This window comes from Protomyctophum bolini (assembly GCF_963924005.1).
Source record: "Protomyctophum bolini genome assembly, chromosome: 24".
In the NCBI taxonomy this organism is placed as follows: Eukaryota; Metazoa; Chordata; class Actinopteri; order Myctophiformes; family Myctophidae; genus Protomyctophum; species Protomyctophum bolini.
In genome coordinates this window covers 29,884,398-29,911,365 of record NC_137885.1, presented here as the reverse complement: position 1 = coordinate 29,911,365, position 26,968 = coordinate 29,884,398, and the positions used below count along the sequence as shown (strand labels likewise).

Genomic DNA, 26,968 nt, shown 5'->3' with positions numbered 1-26,968 from the left:
GACGGTATGCCCCCATGCGTGCGTATCTATATATCCTCCCGGAAGGTCCCGCACAAACCTGCCGCGCGTCTGACAGATCGATGTAGCCAGGGCATTTGGCTTACACACGCACGGTCCGCGTGTTTAGAGTAAACGCACGAGAAAAGCCTGGTGTAGCTTGGCCGTGAGAGACTGCCATTGCGCAAATTCCAGCTTTTCACCAGAGGAGAAAAACTTCTTTTTTTTTCCCCTTTTCAAAAATGAGTTTATAGCACAGGCAGACTATTCACATACTAGAGCATGTCTGAAAAAAAATGTCAGAGCTGAAATCGACATGTAAATATGAAATAAATGTAGCTAGGTGTAATGTTAGAGACCACAGAAGTGAACCTTTTCAAGCCTGTTTTCTCTCAACTCGCCGTTTCTCTGCCAGACATTACTCTATAAGACATATCTCTAAAACTGGTGGGTCAAACTGAACAACCAATATGTCAATTTAAAGCTACGATTCCCTGCTTTCATATGACATGAAAAACGAAACGAAAATTCAAAAAAATCCAATGGCAGTCCCTCAGTCACATTTAGTCACATTTATAAAATACTTACTGTACTCGGAGCGTACCGAGGACTGTAACGGAGGTTCGACTGTGTGTGTGTGTGTGTGTGTGTGTGTGTGTGTGTGTGTGTGTGTGTGTGTGTGTGTGTGTGTGTGTGTGCAGTTCCCTCACCTATCCTCCGGGCGGCGCTGGCGTACGTGTCACACACGGGACAGCACTCTCCCTCAGGGATGAAGACCCTCTCGCAGGTCCCGACGGCCTCGCAGCGCACCTCGTCGCAGACCGCCACGCCGCTGTCGCAGACGCACAGGAGGCACGCCGCGGGCTTCCAGATGTCCTGGTCCACGAAGTCCTGCCCGTCGTAGGAGCAGGAACCCGCCGGCCGCGCCTCTCTCCTCTCCGACTCGGAGTCTGCAACGACAAAATATACACACGTATACAGCAGTTTTACAATCCTTTTTGTAGGTGTGTGTCAGCTATACAGTATATCACGATGCTTCCTCCCAATATCGTGATATTGATTGGGTAGTATTGGTAGTAGTATAATATCCTATATACAGTACGTCCTATATAGAATAGTCAATCAATAGATTGTTTCAGAGAGAGACCTTTGTTTTGGATTTTGACATTTGATAGCCAGGTCTAAATGAGGAGATTGATTTTAAACCCCTTTTTGCAAATAAGTGAAAAGATTGTAGATAGACGGGATTACGTTTTTTGTGACCTTGATATTATGCTTTTAAGATGAATGAATGAATGTCTGGCTGCCAGACCATCCCTTACATTACAGGATTATTCAGACACAATTTAATTATATGTCCTGTGCCGACACGAAAATATTAAACAAAAGTAAATATCACGCAATGTAAGTAAATATCACGCAATGTATACATAACTATGATCGAGAGTAGTCCATTGCGTCAAGATAGAGACTAAAGTGAAGGGCAAGAGAGAGAGAGAGAGAGAAAATGTTATATATGTTATAAATGCCATTTGTAGGTAGGTAGGTGTCTTCTACATCCTGACAGTTTTCTGAAAAAGCTATGTTTCTGTCGTTCTTCGATTTTTCAAAAATAGCAGACCTATAAGCTCGTAGCGCGCCACTCGGTGGCGCGCTACGAGCTTGTAGATCTGCTATTTTTCAATAGCTAAAGCATAACATGATGCTATAACACCAAAAGGGGTTCCCTTCAAAATGGGTTAAATGTATAGCCCTGTCTAGCAATAAAGGCTTTTTAAATTAATTATTGCGCGAGTGTGCTTGAAGCTTGTCCCAGTGTAACCCCCCCCCCCCCCCCCCCCCCCCCGTGGGACCCCCGCCTTCTCCACTTAAGTAAATGTACTTAGTTACTTTTTACACCACTGCAAACAACCATTTGTGTGGGGGGTTTATTTTCTTCTTTCTCTACCTGAGTCTGTGTAGGCGGGTTCTGGTTCCGGTTCCGTTCCCGGCGCCACACACACCGGGCAGCACTCTCCCTGCCGGGTCTCCTGCGTCCGGCAGCGGCCCAGATCCTCACACACCACGTCGTCACACAGAACCGTCCCGGCGTCACACACACAGACCCGGCACGGCGCCGGGCTCCACTGCTCGTTGTTGCCGTAGCGATGGCCGTCCACCGCGCAGCTGTCTGTGGGCGTCCAATCAGAAAGCAGTGGTTAGGATGAGTCAGTAAGCCTCGACAAGCCCCCAGGCCAGGAGACAGGCTCCTGTTTCTGTAGCCACGAGGCCCATAGGGGCAGGAGCCTATCTCCTGTTTCTGTAGCCATGAGGCCCATAGGGGCAGGAGCCTATCTCCTGTTTCTGTAGCCATGAGGCCCATAGGGGCAGGAGCCTATCTCCTGTTTCTGTAGCCATGAGGCCCATAGGGCAGGAGCCTCTCTCCTGTTTCTGTAGCCATGAGGCCCATAGGGGCAGGAGCCTATCTCCTGTTTCTGTAGCCATGAGGCCCATAGGGGCAGGAGCCTATCTCCTGTTTCTGTAGCCATGAGGCCCATAGGGGCAGGAGCCTATCTCCTGTTTCTGTAGCCATGAGGCCCATAGGGGCAGGAGCCTATCTCCTGTTTCTGTAGCCATGAGGCCCATAGGGGCAGGAGCCTATCTCCTGTTTCTGGATAGTGTGAGGCAGTTGGATGTACCGTACAAGTACACCCCCTGGAGGACATGACGCTAGTATGTTGCAGGGACCCTTGATGCTGAGGCACTGGGTCCCATTTTTCAGAGTCTTTGGTGTGACCCGGGCCGGGGGATGGAACCCCGACCTCCCAGTCTCTCAGGGCAGTAACCTCAAGGCCACTGAGCTAGTAGTGATGGAACCCCGACCTCCCAGTCTCTCAGGGCGGTAACCTCAAGGCCACTGAGCTAGTAGTGATGGAACCCCGACCTCCCAGTCTCTCAGGGCGGTAACCTCAAGGCCACTGAGCTAGTAGTGATGGAACCCCGACCTCCCAGTCTCTCAGGGCGGTAACCTCAAGGCCACTGAGCTAGTAGTGATGGAACCCCGACCTCCCAGTCTCTCAGGGCAGTAACCTCAAGGCCACTGAGCTAGTAGTGATGGAACCCCGACCTCCCAGTCTCTCAGGGCGGTAACCTCAAGGCCACTGAGCTAGTAGTGATGGAACCCCGACCTCCCAGTCTCTCAGGGCGGTAACCTCAAGGCCACTGAGCTAGTAGTGATGGAACCCCGACCTCCCAGTCTCTCAGGGCAGTGACCTCAAGGCCACTGAGCTAGTAGTGATGGAACCCCGACCTCCCAGTCTCTCAGGGCGGTAACCTCAAGGCCACTGAGCTAGTAGTGATGGAACCCCGACCTCCCAGTCTCTCAGGGCAGTAACCTTGAGGCCACTGAGCTAGTAGTGATGGAACCCCGACCTCCCAGTCTCTCAGGGCAGTAACCTCGAGGCCACTGAGCTAGTAGTGATCAGCACATCGCATAGAATAAGACGTGGAACAAAATAGCCTGATCTACAGACTCACGCACGATGTGTCACGGCGTGACGCAGCGCGTGATCATAGATGGGCTATTTTCGGAGAGGAGCTTCAGAGGAAGGCTGGCTGTCGCTGCCTTGCATTTATCAGTCAAAGAGAGAAAAAATAGGGGGTAGCAACTTTTTATAGTAAATGCACCGACTTTTAGGCAAATAAGCTCCTTCATCGACTCCCTGTGTCGCGAGACGAGAGATGGGCTGTGAGTGGATGAACGAGTCCATCAGCTAAAAGGCAGAACGACAACATATAGAAACACAACCAGCTAAAGGCCTATTCATACTTCAGTTTAAAGGTGACCACCTAAACGGTGGTTATTAATGACAGAATCATGTGTTTGGGTGATCATGTTGTCATCACTGCTATGAAATATGAATAGGCCTTAAGGTGTATAGAGCGTCGCAGTCCCTCCCCCTTTCAGAACAACGAGTGGCCCATAGGAAATAAATCCCAGTGCATTTTCCCCCCATAGGCATTTCTTAAAGTATTTATTTAAAGACGGTTACGCCGCGGACAAAGCCAACTCGGATCGTGACAAATCATGACAATGAACACAATGTTTTGGGGGCCGATCAAATAATTTATAAGAAGAAAAACAAAACAAATAGTGTTGTCTCCTGCCTTTATTTTCTTCTTTCAAATGATTTGATCGGCCCCAAAACATTGTGGTCATTGTCATGATTTGTCACGATCCGAGTTGGCTTTGTCCGCGGCGTAACCGTCTTTAAATAAATAATTTAAGAAATGCCTATGAGGAAAATGAACAGCGATTTATTTTCCGGGTCTCTCGAGGGGGGGCGGGACTGCTACCGCTGTGCTTAAAAACACTTTCAACCTGGCATCCCTATTTTTGAGGCATGGCATTACAGCCGGCGAACATAGAAAGAAAACATAGTGAAAACAGCTGATCTACAAACTCACACAACGACACGTTGCAAACATGAGCTTTTCGATCGCCCATTTTCCCTAATGAAATAGGGCTTTTAAGTGGTTGAAACAGAAATCACACTCGGGTTGACTCGGGTGATTAAGTGAGCGGCGCTCGTATCATCCTATAGATCCTATACCTACATCACATTCTGTGCTCAGCCAATCAGCTGAGCACACATTCCGTGCTCATGCAGAGACACACAGAGCTGTGCATCAACAAACAAACAACCGTCAAACACACTGAAGGTAAACAAAAGACAAACAAGAAAACAGCATAACACGGAAAATACAAGAGGACATTTTTTTGGTCTTTTTGCGACAATAAATGCCCTCTCCGTCCCGCCGTCTCAGGTTTCGACAGCGAGCGGACGGACGTCTCGGAAAAAAGGCCATGCCGCGGTTTTACCAGCTTGGGTTTGTTTTATTTTTTACCGGTCCATCTTTCTTCTTCTCCTTCTTCTTCCCTTTCCACCTCCACCTCCACCTCCACCTCCACACACACCGGACAACACTCTCCGTCCGGTGTCCGGGTCCTCGGGCAGTGGCGCGAGGCGTCCTCGCAGCGCACGCTCTCACACACCACCGTGCCCAGGTCACACACGCACACCGTGCACGCCGCCGGGCTCCACAGCTCGTTGTCCTGGTAGACCACGCCGGCGTCGGTACAGCTGTAATCTTTATGGAACAACAAGTATATATATATATATATATATATGTATATATATATATATATATATATATATATATATATATATATATATATATATTTTGTAACCCATTTTTCAACCCTCATTTATCTAATGTGATCCTGGGCTCTACACACCCTCCACCAACCTAGTCCCCATATATGGGGGACAAGGGGAGAGCATTGAGCAACGGACTTGCTAAAAACAAATGCAAAAAAGCTGGCTAAATACTGTTCTGTCTCAGCTACTATGGGCAGCCTGTCTGTCTGGAGAAGGCGTTGTTTCATTTATCCCTATAGGTGGCTTAAAAAACCCAAAACAAACATCCTGTCTAGTAGTGTAATAGTATGTCAACAATGTGCTATATATATATATATATATATTTATTTTTTCTTCTTTTCCCTCTGTGTGTTAAGCATGTGCAGCAGCTATATCTGGTTGGACCATATAATGTGTGTGTGTGTGTGTGTGTGGGTGTGGGTGTGTGTGTGTGTGTAGCAGAGTGGCTCACAGCCTCAGCCTGACGGCCTCAGAAGTGTAACATCTCCCCTGAGCCATGCGGGCAATGGTCTTTGGCTGAGTGGTGAAGATGTTGGCTTTACACGCAGGAGACCCAGGTTCGATTGGTTGGAAACCACAGTGCTACAACACCACAACCACCACAGTGCTACAACAACAGTATGTGTTCAACAACTGTGTGCACTTTGCTACCAGGCAGGTAGTAAACTAGTGAGAACAAACAATAGCACACACAGAGGTGTAACTGGAACCATGCTTCTCATCAAACTGCAACGCGTTGATCGGCGACCATGTTGGTGCATTCTTGAAAGACATGGACATATAAAAGTAGAAGCACAATTGAACACAGCGCAAGAATGGCCGACTTCGATCAGCGACTCAGGCAAAAGTGTATAGCTTGAAGAAAAGAGGACTGAATTCAGACCATGACGAATAAGAAGTACGGTACAACAAGAAAAAGACAGTCCTTAAGTCACAGAAAAAAGTCAGTATAAAAATGGGCACAGAAGCAGAATCAGGGGGCAAGAGAACAATGGGACTGAAAAACGGCATCCACGTTATATCAAAAAGGCACATTTTTGCTGTCAACAGTTTTTCTGTATTTCTTTGAGAACTGGATGTGCAGCAGTTACAGTAACATCGACAACCGAGACCGCGTTCGGCGCGGAGCAGGAACGACTGAGGAGGTCTGAGAACGTGACCTGTAATGAATTGCATTTTTATAGCGCTTTTCCAGGTGCTCAAAGCGCTTTACAACGGTTCATTCATTCATACATTGGGAGGTGAAGCGTCGAACAGTCGACGCCAGCGTCCTCACTTCCCACATTCACACACCGACGGTGGCGAGCTCACACCGACCGACTCATTGGAGGCAATGTAGGGTTCAGTGTCTTGCCCAAGGACACTTCCACATGTGGACAGGAGGAGGAGGAGCCGGGATTCGAACCGCCGACCCAGGGATCATTGGACGACCTGCTCTACCTCCTGAGCCACAGCCGCCCTGACCCTGAAGAGACTGAAGGACTTTCGGCCCGTGACGGAGGACACAGTCCTCCTCAGGTCAGCGTGAAGGACAAGTCAGAAGGCAAGGAGGTGAACTAAAGGTCCCCCACACACCGAGCGCGTTTTTAGGATTTTTTAGCTGCGTTTTTCCCCCGAAAAACGCATCCAGTGTGGGACCACCTTAACTGCTGCAACAATTAAAGTCTCAAAATGAAAATATAAGAATAGCCTGAAGCTGCTGTAAATGATTCTTATTATTTTGTTAAGATAATAGTTCTAATCTATGTTCCCACGGCAATCAGTGTTTTCTCAGCACCAGCAGCAGCAACAACAGTGCCAACTCTTTAGTAAACAGAAAATACATGTTCAAAATGAGAATATAGCCATATTCACCGTCCAACCAGGAGAGAAGACGACCGCACGCAGAATACAAGATAAATGTTTAAAACTCAAAGAACTGGAGCTGATGAATGGATTCTCTCTCCTGACGTGATTAGGCCTGACGTAGAAATTTATAAAATGTCTTCTAAATCCTGACAGTTTTCTGTCTGGATTTGACAGTTTTCTGTCAGGATTTGCGCCACAGCTCATAGCGCGCCACCGAGTGGCGCGCTATGAGCTTGTAGATCTGCTATTTTTCAATAGCTAAATTATGACATAAAGGGGTTCACGCCCAAAATGGGTTAAAAGTTGTGTTCCACCTGAACATTTATGTATATTTCTCTTTACTAAAGAAAAGACCTGGAGAGACAGGGAGACCCCCTGATATACTGAACAAACACTCCATAGAAATGATTACTCTGGGAATATAGAGTTTTAACTTATTAACAAAATCAAAAATCACTTACAGCACTTATAACGTACTGCCAATGACGTGATTGACGTTTTTTTTTGTGCAGGATAGAAGACAGCCAGGTAAAACTATTATATTATAATATAATATAATATATTATTATATAATATTAGGTAAAAAGGCTCTATATTATGCATTTTGGAAATATCTCTTACTACTTCCAGGTTCTGTTCCTACTTCCGTCACAGGTGTTACCGATTTTTTTTACTAATTTTGGGCCGATTCATACTCCTATTTTAGAGCCGAATAAAAGTCGGTTCGGCGCTGTAGAGCCTACAATGTGACGTCATTTGAGGTTCGGGGGGGGGCGGGTACCGTCCTAAAGTCGCCTCTTCGGTGCTACTGAAAATGTCTGACGAGCCGAAATCATTTGGGCACTACAGCGCCGAAACAGCGGTAAAATAGGAGTATGAATCGGCCCTTATAGGCTCTAGGCTAGCTGTTCCATTGAGGGGTCAGTGGTTCTAAAAACCCTTTTAATTTCAAGGACCCCCATAACTCTGAGTGTACCTGTAAAGGTATTGGGGGCCATTTGGAACCCACTCAAGGACAGTTTGTGAGTGTGTTTCCAGTGAGCACAATAAGCAGCACCCCTGACTCTGCATGCAGTGTTTGACCAGAATGGAACGGAGCCTTCATTAGTATCATCTGTAACACCTGTGAAGGAAGTCAGAAAAGAAAAGCCCCGAAAGTAGGAAGAGTTATTTCAAAATGCTGTATGTGCATAATTATGGAGCCTATATCGACAGCAGGATCGGACGGCTATAAACCGGAACAGAAACAGCGTCTGGTCCGCGAGAAATGCAACAAAACAAAAGCACACTTTTTTTTTTAGAATTCCATACTAGAAGGATTTCTTACTTTTCTTTGTAGTCGTTACGTCCCGACCAAAGAGGTGCAGGTGTTATTTTGTGCAAAAGTGCATTATTGGCTATTTCCCCTATACCATAAGCCCTCAATGGGGGTTGGGTTTTTGTGCTAATTTCCATCAAAATAAGTAGTAAAGTGTTGCCGCTTGGGATACTATTTACATTATGAAGGGAGGATATATACAAAAAAAAAATATTTTTTTCAAATCAATGCAATTCAATGCAATTCTTGAGGGCTTATGGTAGGGGATATAGCTAAAAATGCGCTTTTGCACAAATTAACACCTGGACCTCTTTGATGGGGACGTAACAACTACAAATACAGGTACCGTAAGAAAGCCTTCTAGCATGGAATTCTCCTTTAAGTGTCAACAACAACGCTATACGTCCAGCCATGATGTTTCAGCCTGTGGCGCCGGTCGGTTTTAGAAGGTTCTTTGTTTTTTACCCGTTTCAGAGTGTTGCCCGCGGGGACTCTGGGCCTCCGCTGCCGAGCACACGGGACAACACTCCCCCTCCGGCGTCACGGTCGTCCGGCAGTTACCGACGTCTTCGCACACCACGTCCTCGCAGACCACCGCGCCCGCGTCACACACGCACACCTTGCAGGGCTCCGGGCTCCACATGGCGTTGTTGGCGTAGACCTGTCCCGCGTCCCGACAGGAGGCTTGTTTTGTGTGTGAGTCGGAGAAGCAGCAGATTTGTTGCGGGTATCAAAAGGTGGGGGATTTGTTTTAGTTTTTCATTCAGTTACAGTTCATTAAAAAAAAAAGTTCTTTCCCTTGCTTTTGTCCCTCTAGACTAGAGGGTATGTGTGTGACATCATCATCAAACCCGGAAGTTATGCAGGAACTAACTTGTAGATTTAACTTGTAGATTTATGTACTGTTCTTTATGAACTTTTAATCTTTTAAACCAATGACCTCTTCCTTCAGGAAAGGATTCCATATAAGCCTTCTGGCTTCTTCCTTTCCTTGCATTGTATGTACTATATGCTAAATAAATAAACCTAAACCTAAAACGCCTACTGAGTGTCAAAAAACTACTTTCTGGCCTCGACAACCCCAGACATCCACACAGAAAAGTCCTGTCTGATTGCATTAAACAACATTAAGCAGTGTTAAACTCACTTTGCCTGTTGCTTTGCCACTCGATGTGCCATTCACTTTACCCTCTATTGTCTCACATTCATCCATGTCCTGCATGTTTAGCAAAGACAAGAGTCAGACAAGAGGTACCAAAAACTGGCATTGCGCACATGATGCCAACTCGAGACAGGCAAATCATTTACATCTCCCAAAGTTCCGTACTGGTCTGTGTCAGTTCTCCATCAGATACAGGCGGGGGGGCCCAGCTAGGGAACACCTATACAGCAATCTCATCAAATTCTACTTCATAAAAAAAAAAAAAAAAACATAAGTTCAGGACCCACTTAATTGACCAGATCACTTCGTTATATTTCTTTGTATCATCTATTCTAGATAACCAAAAATTCTAATCATGTTCTTGTTTTGTTGTTTTGATCATGTTTTATATATACATGCAATCATGTTTTCTGGATATTCTATATCTCATGTACAATGTTTCATTATAATCTATATAGGTAGAGGCCTCGTATAAGCCCAGCACCTTACCCTTCTCATATTTATATGTTCACTGTGTTGTTTTTATACTGTGCTGAATAAATAAATACAAATACCGGTACAATACAACTCACTGTTACAATCTACAAACCCTGCTCGCGTTGTGAGCTTGTAGATCGACCATGTTTTATGTGTGGGACACAATTTGGTGCAAAACTACCGTATGTATATATATATATATATATATATATATATATATATTATATATATGCAACATTACTGCGGAATGTTTTCCAAAAGCATGCAGTGACTTATTTGAGCTACTAAAAGAAAACAGTGCAGATTCCAATCATTTCACTACTGTGGTAATTAAAATAAACACTTGCTGAGACGTGAAGCTTGCTGTGAGAAAAGGGAGTCTGACAACACAGTCTGTAATTGTGCAGTTATGCCGTTTTGGCAACAAAGGTATCATTGCATTTTACTACGAATTAAGTGTATAGGCCTAAGGCATGCATCGTCAAGGGGATAGTATATTACCATTCTTTGAAGTCACACATTTACACAAAGCTGTCAGTCAGGGGCATGCGGCCATGTTGGAAGAGTCAAAGCTGTCAGGGGACCGGACTTCTAATGTGCCATGGTGTCGTGGTAAAACCTGGACCGGACTTTTTTTTTAATATATTTTTTATCCCACGATTTTGTAACCCATTTTTCACCCCTGTGTCAATCATCTACTGTGATCCTGGGCTCTACACACCCTCCGTCAACCTGGGGAGAGCAACGGACTTGAACTCATGCTTCCTTCATGCCCGAGTGTCCAAGTTGCTCCTTTACACCTGACAGGGGGGAGTTTCCCTGGTTGGACGTAGCGCGTGGAAGGAACACGTTATTCCAACCAGTTCCTTTCCCCTCCATCAGGCGCCCCGGCTGGCCAGGGGGAGGCAGTTTAGAGACCAGGATTACTGCATGTTTTTGTGAGGGTATCTACCCTAGGGGACACGGGGAGAACATGTGAGGGTATACCTACCCTAGGGGGACACGGGGAGAACATGCTAACTCCACACAGAAAGGCCCTTTTGCCAACCCCGCCTTCTGGTGGACCGGACTTCTAATGTGCCATGGTGTCGTGGTAAAACCTGGACCGGACTTCTAATGTGCCATATCGTGTCGTGGTAAAACCTGGAGACTACTATACTATGCTACTACGCTATACTGTATTAAAAAATCTAAACATTTGCCACGGACAAGGCCAAGTCTTGCAGTACACAGACAGACACATTGACGAGCCCTGATTTTGACTCGTCACTCTCCCAATCCAACATATGAATCACTTTCATAAAACACTCTCCAACAAATTCCTTAGCAAACCTCTCAACACACACACACACACACACACACACACACACACACAGTCACAGTCACACACACACACACACACACACACACACACACACACACACACACACAGTCACACAAACACACACACACACACACACAAGAGAGCTCTGCACATGCAGCCTTGCTTAAAGGCCCGTGGTTGCGTACTGGGGTCGCACACCAAAAGAATAACAGATTCACCAAAGCTCACAACAACACGCCGCAATGCAACACGCTGTGGGCTTGTACTGTACATCGCATGCAGCGCAACTATAAGTAATATAGCATCACCCTTTAAACGTACAGTAGGACCTATTCCACTGCACCGCGTGGCGCGTACAGCAGATAGCACCTCACAGCACCATGACTGACAGTGAGCACCAGGGCTGGACTGGGACACAAATTCGGCCCCGGTCGTTTTCGCGTGAATTTGGCCCAGACCGGCCCGGGCCCACCACAACCAGACCGACCCGGGCCTACCACAACCAGACCGACCCGGGCCCACCACAACCAGACCGACCCGGGCCCACCACAACCACAACCAGCACGCAGATAGCAGAGACTCTACCGCCCCGCTCCGTCGAGGCACACACACAAACAAGCCCCTAATAATACCACCACTTTTACAGAACAACATAAATGATACATAAACCAACAGACAACTAACTACACAACCCTTTGTAGAGGGTTTATCTGTCACTCACTGATACAGGTACAGTGACATTATCATGATGGCAGAATGGCAGCACGCTCAGACCTTTCCTGGTGGCCTGCCGGCTGCCGCCTATTGGCCTGCCTGTCAAAAAATAAAATTAATAATAAAAAAAAATCTTCTTTTTTTTAAAATCATGGCTAACTAAAATATGGACACCCATAGAATGTGCACCCATAGAATGCGCACCCATAGAATGCGCACCCATAGAATGCGCACCCATAGAATGTGCACCCATAGAATGTGCACCCATAGAATGTGCACCCATAGAATGCGCACCCATAGAATGTGCACCCATAGAATGCGCACCCATAGAATGTGCACCCATAGAATGTGCACCCATAGAATGTGCACCCATAGAATGTGCACCCATAGGATGTGCACCCATAGGATGTGCACCCATAGGAGCGTCTCTCTCTGCGTTCTCGTCTCTGGACCAATGAAAACAGACGTCTCTTGAAAGTCTCATCATCGTACAATCATCATACCATCAATCAGCCAATCAAATCATCGCATTCCGTGCTACAACACACAAGCGCGCACACCGCGCACGCCACCGCCTCGCACAACACCGTGCCCGCGTCACACACACACACACACACACACACCGTGCACGCCACCGCCTTGCACAACACCGTGCCCGCGTCACACACACACACACACACACACACACACCGTGCACGCCACCGCCTTGCACAGCACCGTGCCCGCGTCACACACACACACACACACACACACACACACACACACACACACACCGTGCACGCCACCGCCTTGCACAGCACCGTGCCCGCGTCACACACACACACACACACACACACACACACACACACACACACACACACCGTGCACGCCACCGCCTTGCACAACACCGTGCCCGCGTCACACACACACACACACACACCGTGCACGGCTCACACACACACACACACACACACACTGTGCACGGCTCCGGGCTCCACAGGTCATGGTTGGAGTGGACCCGGCCGTGTTCCTCACAGGAGTCTTTGCTGCCAGTGTTTGCTGCCACATAACAGTATGACTATAGAGGGTATGCGCATGCATAAGGCCATTCAGCAAATCGGGTTTCGGCCCGGGGGCCTTCCTCAGCGTAAAGGCCCGGGGGCCCGGGGGCCTTCCTCAGCGTAAAGGCCCGGGGGCCCCCGGGGGCCTTAAATCTTCGCTGAGGAAATCTCCGGGCCGAAACGTCTGTATGTTTGCTTGCTGCTGGGGGGGGGAACGCTGAAAATAAAACAAGAATCCTATTGGATATATAAGTGCTGGTATTCGTATTCTCGTCTATGGAACTACATCTACTTGAATCGCGGCACCCGAGAATTTATTACTTTGAAACTACTCAACTGAGTGCTTTGCTTCTTTTCCTTTCTTCAAGTGATATTAGCCTGGCCATTCCCTTGTGTAGGTGAGGTAAGGACCCAAACGCAGGACATGCCTGCAGGCATGTAGTGATTAAAACCATGAATTGGTGTTTTAACTCAGAAGACAGCTAGGTGAACATGAACAACTTAAAACAGACTGAGACAGGTGACAGGATAGAACAAGGACTGACTTGGGGAACAAGACTGATAAACACATGAGGGTTAATTACAAAATGAGACACAGCTGGAGCACAAACAAACATATAGAACCATGAAAACTAGACCAGGGAACAATACATAGAAATACAAGACCTAGACTGTACGATGAATGACAAAAAGTCTGTGACTGTGACACTTATAGACAAACTGCCACCATGGCAGAGCTCTGGGAACTACTAGTAGTCTACTGCTTTTATAGCAGCCAGGGCCAGGCTAACTGTAGGTGTTTGGTTTGTGGCAGAGAAGCGGTTTCACAGACACAGTCTCACAGTCTCTGCGTGAGAAACTCACACTCAAAGACAGGCTACATTTTTCCCCAGTGTTGTTTACTGGAAACGTTGAAAAACCATAACGGTTGCAAATGCTATTTCATCATGATTGTGTGTGCGTTGTGTTGTGTTGTGTGTGTCTGTTGTGTTGTGTTGTTGTGCGTGGGCTACAGACATAATTGTCCCCGGGACACTGGTTGAAGAAAACCACTGACATATACATTATACAACACACAGTAGACTTTGTCACTGCAGTTGCCGGTGTCACTAATGATGCAGTCAGTCAGCCATCACTCTGAGGTTTAGTTGGGAACAGAAATGGTGCTCTAACATTATGAGAGAAAGCCTGCTAAATACAGACAGCTGTGTACAGTACCTAGAGAAATATTAATACAGTACTACTAGAAATACTAAATACAGACAGCTGTGTACAGTACCTAGAGAAATATTAATACAGTACTACTAGAAATACTAAATACAGTACTACTAGAAATACTAAATACAGTACTACTAGAAATACTAAATACAGACAGCTGTGTACCTAGAGAAATACTAAATACAATACTACTAGAAATACTAAATACAGACAGCTGTGTACCTAGAGAAATACTAAATACAATACTACTAGAAATACTAAATACAGACAGCTGTGTACCTAGAGAAATACTAAATACAGTACTACTAGAAATACTAAATACAGTACTACTAGAAATACTAAATACAGTACTACTAGAAATACTAATACAGTACTACTAGAAATACTAAATACAGACAGCTGTGTACCTAGAGAAATATTAATATAGTACTACTAGAAATACTAAATACAGACAGCTGTGTACCTAGAGAAATACTAAATACAGTACTACTAGAAATACTAAATACAGTACTACTAGAAATACTAAATACAGTACTACTAGAAATACTAATACAGTACTACTAGAAATACTAAATACAGACAGCTGTGTACCGACGTGTATGAAGCACATAATTTACACATTGTGATTTGATTTGCCACTATAATCATTTTTTTATAGGCAAATATGGTTTTTTTTAAAAAGCTTGTAGATAATGTATTTCTGTGCTCCGCCACCGCCACAACAACGCTGTACGTCAAAGTATGAATAAAGAGGTCTGAAACTTGAGTATTCCCAACGTTATCTATTACTCTTTACTCAACTACATCTCAGACTGAGGCACAGTACATTTTGAATTACGGAATTCTATACTTTACTAATTGATTACTATAATTGAGACATTCTGCACAATAACTACTTTCTACTTTTGGTACTTTTTAATATATTTTTTATCCCACGATTTTGTAACCCATTTTTCACCCAGTGTCAATCATCTAATGTGATCCTGGGCTCTACACACCCTCCACCAACCTAGTCCCCATATATGGGGGACAAGGGGAGACCAACCTAGTCCCCATATATGGGGGACAAGGGGAGAGCAACGGACTTGAACTCATGCTTCCTTCATGCCTGAGTGTCCAAGTTGCTCCTTTACACCTGACAGGGGGGAGTTTCCCTGGTTGGACGTAGCGCGTGGAAGGAACACGTTATTCCAACCAGTTCCTTTCCCCTCCATCAGGCGCCCCGGCTGGCCAGGGGGAGGCAGTTTAGAGACCAGGATGCACTTTTGGTACTTTTAAGTTGATACAGACACGGCTGTACTTTTACTCAAGTGCAGAATTCAAACGGAGTATTTCTATATTGCATGAGATATTGATACTTTTTTACTAAGTAAGTAAAGTAAAAACAATTGAGTACTTTTTTTTGCGTGAGAAACTCGTACTCAAAGACAGGCTACATTTTCCCCCAGTGTTGTTTACTGGAAACGTGAAAAACCATAACGGGTTGCAAATGCTATTTCATCACGACTGTGTGTGTGTGTGTGTGTGTGTGTGTGTGTCACTCTGTTGTGTTGTGTTGTGTTGTGTGTGTGCGTGTGCGTGTGCGTGTGCGTGTCTGTTGTGTTGTGTTGTGTGTGTGTGTGTGCGTGTGTGTTGTGTTGTGTTGTGTTGTGTTGTGTTGTGTGTGTGCGTGTGTGTGTGTTGTGTTGTGTTGTGTTGTGTTGTGTTGTGTTGTGTGTGCGTGTGTGTGTTGTGTTGTGTGTGTTGTGTGTGTTGTGTGTGTGTGTGTGCGTGCGTGCTGTGTTGTGTTGTGTGTGTGTGCGTGCGTGCTGTGTTGTGTTGTGTTGTGTTGTGTGTGTTGTGTGTGTGCGTGTGTGTGTCTGTTGTGTTGTGTTGTGTTGTGTGTGTGTGTGTGTGTGTGTGCGTGCGTGTTGTGTTGTGTTGTGTTGTGTGTGGCGTGTGTGTGTCTGTTGTGTTGTGTTGTGTTGTTGTGCGTGGGCTACAGACATAATTGTCCCTGGGACACTGGTTGAAAACCACTGACATATACATTATACCAGTAAGACGCGCAAACGCGGGAAGCGAACGCAGCTGAGACCCTGCAGATCATGTCTGTCTGTATGTCTGTCTGTCTGTGTGTCTGTCCCGCTGTTACTGTATATGTGGACCTGGCCCCTTTTGTGCACATATATGGAGCTGATGATGCAACACACTCCATATTTGGACGTATAGCGGGACAGACAGACACACACACACACGCACACACACAGACAGACAGACAGACAGACAGACAGACATGATCTGCTAGGTCTCATAGTAAGTGCTCACTGCGTTCACAACAACACACATAATAAAATATTCAGTGTGAATCCTGCAGCCACCTGTTGGCAGAGGGAGGGGGAGGGAGAGGGGGAGGGGGGGCACCGCACATCGCTGCCTGGGTTCAACCAGCACATTTTAATCTCAGGCAGTTTATCGTGACGTATAACCTCTTAAAGTAGTCATTATGTGGTCGCGGGCCGCTCCCGAGGCTCCGTTTTCAAAAGCATGAGTTTATTTCAGGAGAGGGAAAAAAAAACCCACAGCGCTTTACGGTTATTATACGTTACGGGTTTCTTTCTGTTGCCTTTATCCCATTCTGGACGGGAACCCCTTTTAGGCGTTTTATTTTAAACATTATTATGTTATAATTTAGCTATTGGAAAAACAGCAGATCTACAAGCTCGTAGCGCGCCACCGAGTGGCGCGCTACGAGCTTGTAGATCTGCTATTTTTGAAAAGTCATGAACATGGTGGTGCAAAGCTTTGAATATATATATATAAATACTCTTTCAGAGCGAACGTTTTTAACTCAAATCTTTGCTTCTGGGAGGTGCAGGTCCCTGAAACAACACATTTCCAGATGGGGGGTCAGCGGCCAATTTCATATATTTTTGGGGGTCCTTGACATGAAATATTGAGAACCACCGATATAGAAACATGAGGTTTTTCAGAAATAACAAATACATTTAGAAAAATAAAAATAAATGGACGTCAGGCTTAAATGGGTTATTTTGGGGAGAGTGCCGAGCGGCACCACACCCAATATGCAGTCAGAGCATCAACCATGCTACGAAAAAATGTAGAAATGCGTCTCCCCCCCCCCATGTGTGGCCCAGCTGGTATAATACTGTACAATACTGTAGCATGTCTCAAAACTATATAGTGCTGATTTTGACAGCAAATTTGGATTTTTAGTTTATAGCCATATAGTCTTTTGAATAGAACTTAATTAAGTTTGTATAGTTATATTATTATTTTGGTCATCTGAAATGTTTTAGTGTGAAAGTATTTTAGTTTCAGGGAAAACTGTAAACTTCTCGATGATGAGGAAAGATATGTCTGTACTTTTTTTGTATGCTTTTACAAAACTATAAAAGCATACTTAGATCACAGAACAGTATGTATCAAAGTTAAATGTCCCTGAAATTATGCCCCAGAGACAGAGAGAGAATATGGACCTGAATTAACCCATTTTGAACGAAGATCAGATTCTAAAAATGTTCTTCTACATCCTGACAGTTTTCTGAAAAAGCCATGTTTCTATGTCAGTCGTTCTTCTTCGATTTTTCAAAAAATAGCAGACCTACAAGCTCATATTAGGATTTGTCTTAATATGTTTTTTACACAAAGTACGTATATATATAATATTGTGTGTGCTGAAGTCTAACCGGGCTGTCGTTTCTGCTGAAGAATATAAGGGATATTTTGGAGGAGGATTTAAAGTGGGATTATAGTTTCATTCAGTGTAACGTTGGACCACGATCATGTGGTTATTATGACTCATATATACTGTATATATACAGTAGCTCGTGTCAGACTCCCATCTCTGTCCAAGTAAGACGCTATAATAACCCATTCTGACCTGAGATCAGATTCTAGTAAAAACGCCTTCTACATCCTGACAGTTTTCTGAAAAAGCCATGTTTCTCTATGTCAGTCGATTTTTCAAAAATAGCAGATCTACAAGCTCGTAGCGCGCCACTCGGTGGCGCGCTACGAGCTTGTAGATCTGCTATTTTTCAATAGCTAAAGCATTACATAATGCTAACACCAAAAGGGGTTCCCGCCCCCAAAATGGGATAAAGGTCACAGTTCACCACAGCCTTCTGCTCTCCAGATCAGGCCAGGCTATACTACTCCCAGAACCCACCTCACCCCTGCCCATGTTGACAGGCTGGAATGGCTCAGGGTTTGACGACGGAGTACAGCGACTTGCAATGTGCCTGGTCTGCGAGACCCGCTAAACACCACGAAGACCCCCAGCATGCACCTGTCGAGATACCAAGTCCACACACTCACCACCAACACCAGAGGGACTTCAACAAACCACGTTCAACCCAGATTCGGCCCAAACAAGATGAAGATGAAATCAAATCAGATGAAGCTGACCTATTCAATCAGATGAAGCTGACCTATTCAATCAATCAATCTTTCTACCGGTCCATAATTGAAGGCCAGATTCCACAACCGACCATTTGGTGACACATCAGACACAAATACCAACAACATGAGAGACACACCGCCGATTCAAACCTGATCTCACTTTGACTCCCCGTCACCGGTTATAGTTTACACTCTCCTCCCAGCCTGCAGGTCTATCTGGCTCACAGTCTCAACGTGCAGGCGTTGTTGTGAGCTTGTAAATCAGCTATATCTCTTGTCAAACAAAATGCAATGGCTCATAAATGGACTGCATTTATACAGTGAATGTATACTTCTCACATTCACTATATTATAGTAACAGCATCCTAAGGTTAGCAAGGAATATCACCTCTAATGCTATAAGCATGTGTTGTATGGAGAATATATAGGTTTCTACCTTCAGGAAGGAGATATGGTGTTCCAGCATACAATAAGGTCAGACTAAAGAGGTCCTTAATTGTCCACCATTCGAACTTGAGCCTTATAATCAGGAGTTGTAGTAGCCACAGGATAATCTAAGCGCTGGATATTGCTCTTGTCTACATGTCTTTATGTATGTAAACTGTCTTGTTCTTTGTGTTTATGTCAAATGTGTGTATACGGTACTGTATGTGTTCTTCATACTTGGCTGCTGTGTCGCAAGACAAATTTCAGTGTGAACTGACAATAAAGTACTATATCATATCATATCATATCATATCATATAGTGAATGTACTTCACATTCACTATATCATAGTGAATGTACTTCACATTCACTATATCATAGTGAATGTATTCACTATATTATAGTGAATGTACTTCACATTCACTATATTATAGTGAATGTACTTCACATTCACTATATTATAGTGAATGTATTCACTATATTATAGTGAATGTACTTCACATTCACTATATTATAGTGAATGTACTTCACATTCACACACCGAAACCACGCAAGGTTTACCGATCTTCTCGTGGGGAGCAGTTAGGGGTTCAGTGCCTTGCTCAAAGGACACTTCGACACTTGGGCCACGACTCAGAGCCGGGAATCAAACCTATAGACGCTTCGGGTTCCAAGATGGCCGCTCTACCTCCTGAGCCACTGATGAATGAATGAATAGTTTATTTCGACAAAAAGCTAAAATGTACTACTTCAATCCAACACTACATAGCATAACATAAATCTACTACCCACTCATTCCAGGTTATATTTATCCAATAATTCCAGTACTTTGAGCCTCTTTTTAAATTGCTTTAGGTTGATGCTTTGCTTTGTATAGGCTCAGACAAGCTTGTTCCACAGCTCAACTCCATGAACAGAAACACACATGCTCTTCAAGGTAGTTCCAACACCTATTTAGTTTAAAGTTTAATTCCCCTCTCAACTCATACCTCCCCATGCCTCAACTCCTACAATTCCAAGTGCTTGTCAGACTGTCAGTGTGGAGGGGGGGGTCCCTCAGTTCAAATATGAGTATTACTTTTGTGGGGGGATGATATATACTGTATGTACCAGTAAGACGCGCAAACGCGGGAAGCGAACGCAGCTCGTACATATTTGGGTTTTTTTAAGATTTATTTTTAAGTTATCATTTTTTTAAGTTAAAGCGGGGATGACACGCCCCTCGGGAAGCTATTAAGGCTATTAACGCTAGCATCTAGATTGTGACGTACTTACGGGCCAGCTCAATTTGACCAATAAAATTGATCTTGTATCTGGTCTAAATGTCAGAGCGGCTCTGGGCTCTGCGAGTTAGCGTTCCTGGTGGCTATCAACTCATGCTAGTGGTTTTGAGGCCACCTTCAGCCTCATAGCTGGGTAAAAGTTTGGTGGAAAAATTACTTTTTTGCTACAAAAAACTCGCCAGAATGACACCGAGTTGACGTCCAAGTTTTAGGGAAAACTGTTGCATAATCGCAATTCCGCGCGACGGGCTCCATCGTACCTATCTTGTCTATCTGTCTCCCCCCGCTGACACGCCCTCAGCCGGCTAAATGCTGAACAGGGCTCACGGAGCCCTGGAGCTTCACGTAACGTTACCAGTACACTGCCTGTGACTACTCTAGCGGCCGGCCTAACCTGTGTCCGCCCCTCTCTCTCTCTCTCTCTCTCTCTCTCTCACACACACACACACACACACACACTCTCTCTCTCTCTCTCTCTCTCTCTCTCTCTCTCACACACACACACCGATATGGGGGGGCGGTCTCTCTCTCTCTCTCTCTCTCTCTCTCTCCGTGCACAACTTGGAGCTCTCCAAATAGCCACCAGAAGTATGATGAAACTTGACATAGCGTTATTTAGGCTATAATGATCAACTTGTATGGGTGATCATTTTATGTATATCAAATATTATACCCCTCCACACACACACACACACACACACACACACACACACACTCTCTATCTCTCTCTCACACACACCGATATGGGGGGGGCGAGACCCCCCCCCCCCCTCTCTCTCTCTCTCTCTCTCTCTCTCTCTCTCTCTCTCTCTCTCACACACACACACACACACACACACACACCGACAGTCAGAGAACTGACTCACTAAACAACACTAAACAACGTTGGATTCGTACAGTGCAGAATGCAGATAAGTGTAGGCCTATAATGTTCTTATTATAATTGTGAGTTTGTTTTTTAACATGCACCGCGAGTCCACGGGAGCCGATCTACAAGCTCACAACGCGTTGCACTGCGAGTAGCCTAGAGAAGGCTGTCAAGTGAGCAGCGCAATCGCGCATGCTATAGAAATATCCTAATAAATAAATAAAAAGGTGTCGCTTGCAGGGGCAGTTTCCTTATGGGACTTGCCTCTAGAATGCATGCATAGGCATGCAAGTGCACTCGGCATTTATATATCATATATATAGACTAGTACGAAGTACAATTAAATGATCACAGGCATTCTAGGTCTAGGTCGGGACACATGAAATCCACGTAAATGCCTTTCCGCTAGCTTCACGTAAACGCGAGAAAACATCAACTTCTTTTTTTTCACCGCTGGGGGGGGGGGGAGGCGGGGCTGCGGATAGCCCCCATGAGGATCATCAGAACTATTCGGGTCTGACCCATACAATGTTTTTCACTCATGAATTCATTATGCATAAACAAACATTTCACATGAAGAAACAATGTTGTGTGTGTGTGTGTGTATGTACACACATGCCCAGTTCAATGCGGGGCAGAGAGGCACTGCGCAGCCTGCATGAACAGAATAGGCTCTGTGCCCCGGCGGTGAGAGGGGCTGCATCCCAGCTCTCTGTGCCCCGGCGGTGAGAGGGGACAAACGGTCGTGAGCGGGGCTGCATCCCAGCTCTCTGGAAGTCCGAGTGCGAAATTGCGATTATGCAACAGTTTACGCTAAAACTTCCACGTCAACTCAATGTCATTGTAAGGAATAAATAAAAGCAATAAAATAATTTTTTAATGATATTTTCACCTAGTATGACGCAAAAGGTTACCTCAAAACCACTAGCCTTTACTGCGCTAGCCACTCAGCTCGGCTAGATGCTAGGTCACGTCAGAGCCTGAGATATAGTCACGTGTCGTTTGAAACTGTTTTCATTCAGACCACGTGATGTACCTTATCAGCAATGTTAATCTCGGGCTTTGACACTCCCCCTTTAAGTTATTTTTAAGCCATAACCATATAAGGAGTCCCCAAAGCAGCTATACGTCCAAATATGGAGTGTGTTGCATCAATCACAAACAAATCACTCAGCTCCATATATGGGCACAAAGGGGGGACACACGTCTGTCTGTCTGTCCCGCTGTTACTGTATATGTGGACCTGGCCCCTTTTGTGCCCATATATGGAGCTGAGTGATTGCTGATGCAACACACTCCATATTTGGACGTATAGCGGGACAGACACACACACAGACAGACATGATCTGCTAGGTCTCATAGTAAGTGCTCACTGCATTCGCAATCACTGCGTTCGCAATTATGTAATATAGTGAAACCCCACCTGCTCACTCACATCAATGCCCAACGAACGACAAACGTCTAAAAAATACCTCTCAATGGAGACACTCGGTGAAAAAGCAGAAAAGCGTTGCATATTTTCCTAAAACACAAAAAGCCTTTATCTCACACCGACCCACTGGGGTGTGGCCACTTATAGCCTCTCCGTCTGCTCTTTCTTGGCCCCGAGCTCTGACCAAAATGACTGGTTCCTTCTTTTAGGACCACCAGAACCACATCATTACAGCCATGGCCTTCAGAACCAAACCCCTTCATTCTGCCTCCACCGAGTCCGTACTGAAATAGACCCGTCCATGCAGGTCCAGCCCAGCCCAGAACACATTGCCACTTTAAGCACGGCCGCTTGACTGGAGCATGACTGGTCCTGGAAGGAAGGAATGTTTAAGACATTCTGGGGCGGGAACTCCTTTTGGTGTTTAAAAGCATTATGTTATGCTTTAAGCTATTGAAAAATAGCAGATCTACAAGCTTAGGTCTGCTATTTTTTTTTTAAATCGAAGAAGAACGACACGACACAGAAACATAGCTTTTTCAGAAAACTGTCAGGATGTAGAAGAACATTTTTAGAATCTGATCTTCGGTCAAAATGGGTTGTTAATTCAGGTCCATATTCTCTCTCTGTCTCTCTGGGGCATAATTTCAGGGACATTTAACTTTGACACATACTCTTCTGTGATCTAAGTATGCTTATGCTTATATAGTTTTGTAAAAGCATACAAAAAAAGTACAGACATATCTTTTTTTTTCCATTTTTTGTTCCCCTCCTGTCTGTTAGGTTGCCTGTTTGCCCCTCATGTACCACTGTGTACATTTATATCTTATGCACCTTTAAAATCAATAGACGACTGTTCAAAAATTGAACGAATGAAATATCTTATAGCTTAAATGTGTTCAATACGTTTGACTTTGGGGTGTGATCATTTTAGCTCTCGCCCACTCTCTCCAACCACAAGGCCAACGTGGTCCAAACGCCAAAGGCTGGGTGGCATGGTACCGTGGCAGGATAAAAATAACCCATTCTGGGTGGGAACCCCTTTTGGTGTTAGCATTATGCTATGCTTCAGCTATTGAAAAATAGCAGATCTACAAGCTCATAGCGAGCTTGTAGGTCTGCTATTTTTGAAAAATCGAAGAACGACTGACACAATCATAGCTTTTTCAGAAAACTGTCAGGATGTAGAAGAACATTTTTAGAATCTGATCTCAGGTCAGAATGGGATAAATCATAAACTGAAACATGGAGTATGTGTATATGTACGTTGAGGATGAGAGACTTCACCACATCCACTCTTTGACAAACAACTTAGGAACCGTCATATAAACCAACAGTCTAACAATAGGACGGTAAAAACAACACGAACGCTCTTCATTCAACAGGAAGAGGAGAATTATGTGTTGAATAAAGATTTGCTCTCAAACATGGACTTTGGATAATAATATAAAAATAATAGATAGATGTCCAAAATAACAATCAAGCAACTTTTCACAAGATGGTTTCTGGGGGGGTTGTTGGGGGGTTCTAAGCTTGTACCAAGATGACCACAGTGGTTGTGGTCAACTTAAATATTGTGTCACGGTCATTTTCCACCTTTTGTCTTTTGTCAGATGATTGAGAATCAGTCTCAATCTTGTGACGCATCCATCCATACAGAATCTCACCACTAGCTGAGAAATACATCACCTGTACTAGCCACTAGAGGGCACACTCGCACAGTCTATCTAGAGGTATTTACTGTGTGAGACAGAGACAGAGAGAGATCATTTCCTTTGTGGATTTTCTTGCCAGTAAATTCAAGCATCTAGACTTAGATAGTAGTATTTTAGACAGACTTATAGCTCGTTACTTAGACAGCACTAGAATTGCATTTTATGTACAGTAGTCATAGCACTTTATAGTACACATGTATATTGTATAATATATAATATAGTACAGTATGTATAGTTGACATAGATACTCCACTGTTACGTTCTTAGTTTATACATGATTCATGATAACTACTTTTTATATTATGTGGTGTATGAATGAATATTACAAATCTTCTACACAACTGTGCCAAAAAAATACATTATATAAATAAAGAATTACCTTACTTACTCATAATGCAATGTTTTTATACATTCATTTTAAACCGTTTGCATTAGCCTATATATGCAGTTATACACGGCAATATTTTAGATCTTGACAATTAATTAATGTGTAATTATTATTAACTTGTTTTATAGTTGGTTGGCCGGGGCAGTTATAAACAGGGAAAAGGTTTGTTTGAAATAACCCCTGGCCTTAAGTGAAGACCTCTCATTTACAGTACACATAGCTTACTGTATATAGTTAACCCATTCTGACCTGAGATCAGATTCTAAAAATGTCTTCTGCATCCTGACAGTTTTCTGAAAAAGCTATGTTTCCACGTCAGTCGGTCTTCGATTAAAAAAAGAATAGCAGACCTACAAGCTCGTAGATCTGCTCTTTTTAAATAGCTAAAGCATAACGTAATGCCAAACATATCCACATTTCATCCACGTACAGTCAGTGATCGCATTAATACACACTTCATGTACAGTATAAGTGTATAAGTGCAACATAACAACAAACGGTAAGAAACCTGCAAAGAAAATGTTTGTGGGAAAAACCAAGAACTGCAGTCACAGGCTTTAGACACGGTTTTCCACGTTGGGGGGGAGAAGAAATGGGCACATCATTCATCATATCATTCATATATCATAGATCATATCATTCATCATATCATTCAAATACCAGTAAGACGCGCAAACGCGGGAAGCGAACGCAGCTGCAGATCATGTCTGTCTGTCTGTCTGTCTGTCTGTCTGTGTGTCTGTCCCGCTGTTACTGTATATGTGGACCTGGCCCCTTTTGTGCCCATATATGGAGCTGAGTGATTTGTTTGTGATTGATGCAACACACTCCATATTTGGACGTACACTCCATATTTGGACGTATAGCAGGACAGACAGACAGACAGACACACACACAGACAGACAGACAGACATGATCTGCTAGGTCTCATAGTAAGTGCTCACTGCGTTCGCAATCATATATCACATCATTCATCATATCATTCATATATCATATTCATATCATTCATATATCATATCATATCATATCATTCATATCACATCACATCATTCATCATGCACACTCTTCTTTGCGGATAGAGAGGGTTCACACTCACCTTTCTCTGCGTCTTCTTGGCAGCTCACGGTCACCACCTGGGCCAGGGCCACGAGGGCCACGCAGAACATAATCCTGGAGCGCATGGTGATGGTGCAGGGGCCCCTGGAAGGGACCTCGTGCACTACACACACACACACACACACACACACACACACACACACACAGAGGGGTGGGCGATGAGGAGAGACAAGCGAGCGTGCAACAACCTGCAAACTAAAACATCCACATCTGAGAAACAATCTCCAAAAAGGAAGAAGGGGAAAAAATAAGTCCCTGAGTGGAGCCTGGCAGTAAGTCTCCTGGATGAGTGATTACACACTGCTACTCTCTCTCTCTCTCTCTCTCTCTCTGCCTGCCTCTCTCTATCTGTCTGTCTGTCTCTCTCTCCCTCTCTCTCTCTCTGCCTGCCTCTCTCTATCTGTCTCTCTCTCCCTCTCTCTCTCTCTCTCTCTCTCTCTCTCTCTCTCTGTCTCTCTCTCCCTTCCTCTCTCTCTCACTCACTCCATCCCTCCCTCTTTCTCTCTCTCCATCCAAGTATCTATCTCTCTCTCACTCCCTCTCGTCCTCTCTCTTGCTCCCTCCCCCTCTCCATCCAAGTAAGTATCTCTCTCTCTCTCTCTCTCTCTCTCTCTCTCTGTCTTTCTCTCTCAACTCTCAGCCTCCCCAGAGAGAGGCTGCCCTGCTGATTACAGACTGCACACTATCGTCTGTACAGAAAGGATTACAGACTGACTGCAGTACTTCTGTTAGGCCTACAGCAAGGATCACACCTTTGACCTTAGTAGAGATTACAGACTGACTGCAGTACTTCTGTTAGGCCTACAGCAAGGATCACACCTTAGTAGAGATTACAGACTACCTGCAGTACTTCTGTTAGGCCTACAGCAAGGATCACACCTTAGTAGAGATTACAGACTGACTGCAGTACTTCTGTTAGGCCTACAGCAAGGATCACACCTTAGTAGAGATTACAGACTACCTGCAGTACTTCTGTTAGGCCTACAGCAAGGATCACACCTTAGTAGAGATTACAGACTGACTGCAGTACTTCTGTTA

At 44.7% G+C, this 26,968-nt stretch overlaps 1 protein-coding gene across 1 annotated transcript in view; it reads right to left on the bottom strand.

Moving 5' to 3' along the window:
- Positions 1–26,303, bottom strand: part of LOC308311870 (uncharacterized protein) — a gene marked incomplete at its 3' end in the record, with an annotated part of 73,173 nt that extends 46,870 nt beyond the window's left edge. Inside the window, exons 1-5 of the mRNA XM_080758643.1 lie at positions 25,911–26,303; positions 8,830–9,048; positions 4,885–5,127; positions 1,946–2,167; positions 708–947 (exon numbers count right to left, since the gene is read on the bottom strand). Coding sequence (XP_080614769.1) covers positions 708–947; positions 1,946–2,167; positions 4,885–5,127; positions 8,830–9,048; positions 25,911–25,995 — 1,009 coding nt within the window. The 5' untranslated portion in view covers positions 25,996–26,303. The remainder of the gene's footprint in view (positions 1–707; positions 948–1,945; positions 2,168–4,884; positions 5,128–8,829; positions 9,049–25,910) is intronic.
- Between the last annotated feature and the right edge of the window lie 665 nt (positions 26,304–26,968).